This window comes from Vigna umbellata, chromosome 8 (assembly GCF_029865625.1).
Source record: "Vigna umbellata cultivar VRB3 chromosome 8, Vumbellata_1.0, whole genome shotgun sequence".
In the NCBI taxonomy this organism is placed as follows: Eukaryota; Viridiplantae; Streptophyta; class Magnoliopsida; order Fabales; family Fabaceae; genus Vigna; species Vigna umbellata.
Window position 1 is genome coordinate 20,573,534 of NC_142172.1, and position 5,228 is coordinate 20,578,761.

General features: G+C 34.5%; 1 protein-coding gene across 1 annotated transcript; it reads left to right on the forward strand.

Annotated features, from left to right (window-relative positions):
* Nucleotides 1–3,326: 3,326 nt before the first annotated feature.
* On the forward strand, nucleotides 3,327–4,977 carry LOC124824652 (small ribosomal subunit protein uS12). Its single transcript, XM_047297110.2, has 4 exons — nucleotides 3,327–3,482; nucleotides 4,205–4,360; nucleotides 4,449–4,575; nucleotides 4,672–4,977. The coding sequence occupies exons 1-4, from the start codon at nucleotides 3,478–3,480 to the stop codon at nucleotides 4,810–4,812; spliced, it is 429 nt and encodes a 142-aa protein (XP_047153066.1). The 5' UTR covers nucleotides 3,327–3,477; the 3' UTR covers nucleotides 4,813–4,977.
* The last annotated feature ends 251 nt before the right edge of the window (nucleotides 4,978–5,228 follow it).

A 5,228-nucleotide genomic window follows, 5' to 3' on the forward strand; every position in this document is an offset into this window, starting at 1 on the left:
TTAGTCACTCATGTCCCTATTAAACTATTTCTTTTCTATGTTTATAATTCGTTGCTAACTTTACACAAAAGGAAAATATTATTTTCCAACTCAAAAACATAAATAATATATGAAAGAAAATATTAAAAGGAGAAAAATTCACACCTGTGATGACAAGCAACGATGACGACGGAAACCAAGAAGTCAACGACAACCGTAACTGAGGACGCAATGACCACTACAACAAAGGACTCAAAGATCACCGCAACAAAGGGCTCAATGGCCACCACAACGACAACAACTCACTAGTGCATAATTGACCTTTAACGTCACCTCGTAGATGTCAGACCACAAAATAACCAATGTAAATTATTGACTAGTGACATTTTCGTAAATAAGTGGGCATATAGACGTCAGTTAGGAGGGAGGCCGACGTTTATAATATTATAGACGCCAGCCCCTGTAACAGACGTCTATATGGTTGACAAAGTAGGTGAAAAGTCATTTTTTTCCGCCATATAGATGTCTGATCCCTCCATGTCCAACGTCTATAATATTATAGACGTCGGTCCCCTGTAATAAACATCTATATGGCTGATAGAGTAGGTGAAAAGTCATTTTTTTCCGCCATATAGACGTCTGATCCCTCCATGTCCGACGTCTATAATATTATAGACGTCGGCCCCCTGTAACAGACGTCTATATGGTTTACTGGTAGGTGAAAAGTAATTTTTTTTCCGCCATATAGACGTCTGATCCCGCCATGTCCGACGTCTATAATATTATAGACGTCGGCCCCCTATAACTGACGTCTATATGGCTGACTGGTAGGTGAAAAGCCATTTTTTCTGCCATATAGACGTTTGATCCCGCCATGTCCAACGTCTATAATATTATAGACGTCGGCCCCCGTGTAACTGACGTCTATATGGCTGACTGGTAGGTGAAAAGTCATTTTTTCCGCCATATAGACGTTTGATCTCGCCATGTCCGATGTCTATATTCCCTCGCGAATATTAATTTTTAAATCAGAAAGACGTCATATTAATGAGGGCCCCGACGTCTAGTCGAGAATAGACGTCGGACACTGGGGGCACCGACGTCTTGATTCCTGTTAAATCAGAAATCGCGAACCCGCGGTTACGCACACTTCATCGTCTTCCTCCTCGCCTTTTCTCTCCGCGACATTGCATTTCTAGGTGCGTTTTATCTCTTTTGAACCGTTTAAACTTATTTTTACTCCAATTAAATTAGTCTTTGATGGATTACCTTTCATTTGAACCGATTAAATTGAGTTTTCGTTGTGTTTTGGTGCAGTTTTTCTGGTGTCTTTGGGTAGCGTAGTAGCACATTCTCCTTTTGCTAATTTCCTCATAAGAAAAGCTTGCGTCTTTTGGATCTCTTAAAGCAAGCTTTTCTTATGAGGAAACTAGAAAAGGAAGAAGGTGTTACTACGCTACCCAAAGACACGAGCTACAGTAGACGTCGGTTAATACCATGTCCGACGTCTTTTATAGACGTCAGTTATGGTGTAATCCGACGTCCCATTAACGTCACCTATAAAGACGTTGGATCGAGATCTAATGTTAAAGCTCAAAATAACAAACGTCTAAAGCCCTTTTTGCACTAGTGACTACTGCAACGATACATATGAACCCTAGCTGATGATGGAGACCACGAAACAACAATGAGCTACATTCCACAAATATGTATAGGGAGGGAATATACATCTTATAGCACACAAACATGAATTAAGACCCAATGGTCCAAACAAGACTAGTTTCCCTTACTTATAAAAAGAGGGACCTGACTTTAACTCAACTTTCACTCACTACAAAGCACCTATTTTTACACAAAAGATCAAATTAATGATTGAAGGACATGGTTAGATTCACTAACATAAAGAAGGTTAATGAGAGTAGAAAATCACCCACATACAACTCAGAAAAAGGGCCATGAAAAGGGGAAAATATAGATTGAGCTTCTACAAATTGAAGAGAAGGAAACTTACTTTATTCTTGACTTTGATCGACAAATTTTGTGGAGCTCTCCAAAGTGATAGCAAAGATAGACTATAGTTGTGAGATTTGAGTGAGTTGCCAAGGATAGAAGATTTAGAGTGAGGTTTTCTTTCGTATTTTTATCCTATAATAACCATAATTTAAATTTAAATAATTACTCATAATAAAAATTTATTTTATAATTTTATTTTTTTAATTCATATACTTAGTTATAATAAAAGACTATTTATATAACAAAAAATTATACAAATTATTTATTTTTGATAAAAATTAGGTTTAATGTCTCAATAGGTCCCTATTTTCGTCCCAAATTTGAAATAGGTCCCTGTTATATTTGAAGTCTTAATTAGATCCTTATTTTTGTTAATTTGATGCAAATAAATCATTTCCGTCAATTTCAGAAAACGGCGTTAAGGAGTGCGTGACGTAGCGTGTGTGAATGCAATTTTTTAAGGTTTAATGTCTCAATAGGTCCCTATTTTCGTCGAAAATTTGAAATAGGTCCCTGTTATATTTGAAGTCTTAATTAGATCCTTATTTTTGTTGCTCATTGTATATGCGGTGGTAGAAGGGGAAAACAAAGATTCATGGTTATGGTTTTTGAATCTTTTGATTGATGATCTTGGTGGTGAAGAAGTATGTTTAGCAATAATAAAAATAAGGATCTAATTAAGACATCAAATATAACAGGGACCTATTTCAAATTTGGGACGAAAATAGGAACCTATTGAGACATTAAACCTAAAAATTATTTTGAGATTTAATAATTTGTTGTTACAATAAAAAAAATAGATATACGCATAGTGATTTTACTAATATTTTATAAAGTTATTGTAATTTGAGAAAAGATAAAATTATCTCATTTAAAAAGATAAAAAAAAGTTATAAAAATTGAATTCCTTTACATATAAATATAAGTAAAGAGTAAAATATAATTTTAAGGAAAAATAACGTCAAAAATATTATAATATATATATATATATATATATATATATATATTACTTATCTTTAATATAGATTAAATAGTATAATAATGCTTTTCTATTCCATTGATAAAGTTAAGATGAACAATATAATTTTAAAGTTTCTGTATTATGCTGCTCTAATTATATAAGAAAGGTGAGTGAATTTTTCATGACAATTACAGCTAGATTAAATTTATGTTCATATTTAATGTATATATTAATTATGTATTAAGAACTAGCTTTCACCAAAAAAAAAAAAAGAAAATAAATAAGAATTATAGTTTAGTAAATGCCCACTGGTGATATATGTGTCAGTGAGACATACTTGTTTTCTTACAAGCCTTTAAATCAAATGGGCTTTGTTAAAGAGGCCCAGTGGATCGGAACAGACCCAATAATGAATTTTCATTTTGTCTACTATATTATCCCCCAACTTCAGTTTTCCATTAGGGTTTCTTAGCTGTGGTTGCTACTCATCGTCCATCCCAAGCTGTGCCCAGAAGAACGAAGCCATGGGGTAACCTAATTTCCTCCTTCACCTTTTCTATATGCTTTATGTTTTTATTTATTTGTTTTCTTTTTATGTTTTTGTTTGCTTAGAACCTCAAATTGAACATACACAAATAACTTGAGTTGTGAATTCTTATATGCTTTCACTGGATCCGTTTCAAACCTAATCCTTCTGAGGCTACTTCCCCTGCCAAAAGTTTACATTTATAATTTTATTTTGTATTTTTATCATTCTAGGATTTAAATTGATTTTTCCGCTTTAAGCAAGACGATTAGGTTCTTCAGGGCTTTTGTTTAGTGTTATTTCGTCGACCCTTTATTTATTGTTTGCAATTCTTATTTTAATCTATCAAGCTCCCACACGCCATAACGATGGCGCGCCTCCGCGTCGGACTCCCGTGGCGGGCACACGGATACCGCGTCAGATACGCCGGAGAATTTTGTGTATGCAAAATTTACATTCTTAGGGGTGTGACAAGTGAACTAAGTTCCGATTTTTGTTTTGGAGGATGGGTTTTAAATATTTTTGTAACAATTTAGGAAAATGCGACCAATAATAAACAAATGTTTTTTTAGCTACATGTGGTTTTTAGAAATGGTTGATTTTGTTCAGAAACCGGACAACAAGGACAGTATAATGTATTTTGGTAGATTTTGTTCAAAAATTGGTTCTTCAACAAAGAGCATAGAATGTATTGAATTATATTAGGTTTTCTTTCTGGTTTACAGGAAGACACGTGGAATGGGAGCTGCTCGCAAGCTCAAGTCCCATCGCAGGAGGCAAAGGTGGGCTGATAAGTCATACAAGAAATCTCATCTTGGGAACGAGTGGAAGAAGCCTTTTGCTGGTTCTTCCCACGCAAAGGGAATTGTTCTTGAAAAGATGTAAGATTAAGTAGCATGATTTGCATATCTTGAGATTTAGATAAGAGGGTATTATGTTGAGTGATGAAAATGTATTTGTTTAATGCAGAGGTATTGAGGCCAAGCAGCCCAACTCTGCAATTCGAAAGTGTGCCAGGGTTCAACTCATAAAAAATGGGAAGAAGATTGCTGCTTTTGTCCCAAATGATGGTTGCTTGAACTACATAGAAGAGAATGTGAGTGCTTGCCATCGTTACTTACTGTTTATCACGTATTGATTGATTCCGTTTGATTATTTTGTTATTAACTCTGATTGTGGCCCGTGGTTGTAGGACGAAGTTTTGATTGCTGGATTTGGACGGAAGGGTCATGCTGTGGGAGATATTCCTGGTGTCAGGTTTAAGGTTGTGAAGGTTTCTGGTGTCTCCCTTTTGGCTCTTTTCAAGGAGAAGAAGGAGAAACCAAGGTCTTAAATTTGTTGGACGGTAGTTTGTTTTCAATAGATTCGCTTAAGTATTATGAATTTTGTTTTGAGGTGAATGGGTTTTGTGAACAATTTTGTATCTTTTCTTGTTCATTTACTGAACTTTATTATTTGACATTTTTAGTTGAAATATCTTGGATTCGTATTCTGTGTTCGCATAGACTTCATACCCACTCGCACTCTAGATCTTTCTAATTGAAATCATAGGGCAGTTCAAGAGCTGTGATCTCATTTGAGAATTGGCTATTGTTAAAACTTTTTAATACATTTTTTGGGGCTTTGTGATTTATTTGAAAATTATAATCAATAAGAGATATATGGCCATTATGGATATTATGGAAGCATAATTTAAATTTATATTCTGGTTTTTCCTTCAACATTTTTCATAATTCACTCATTATTAAA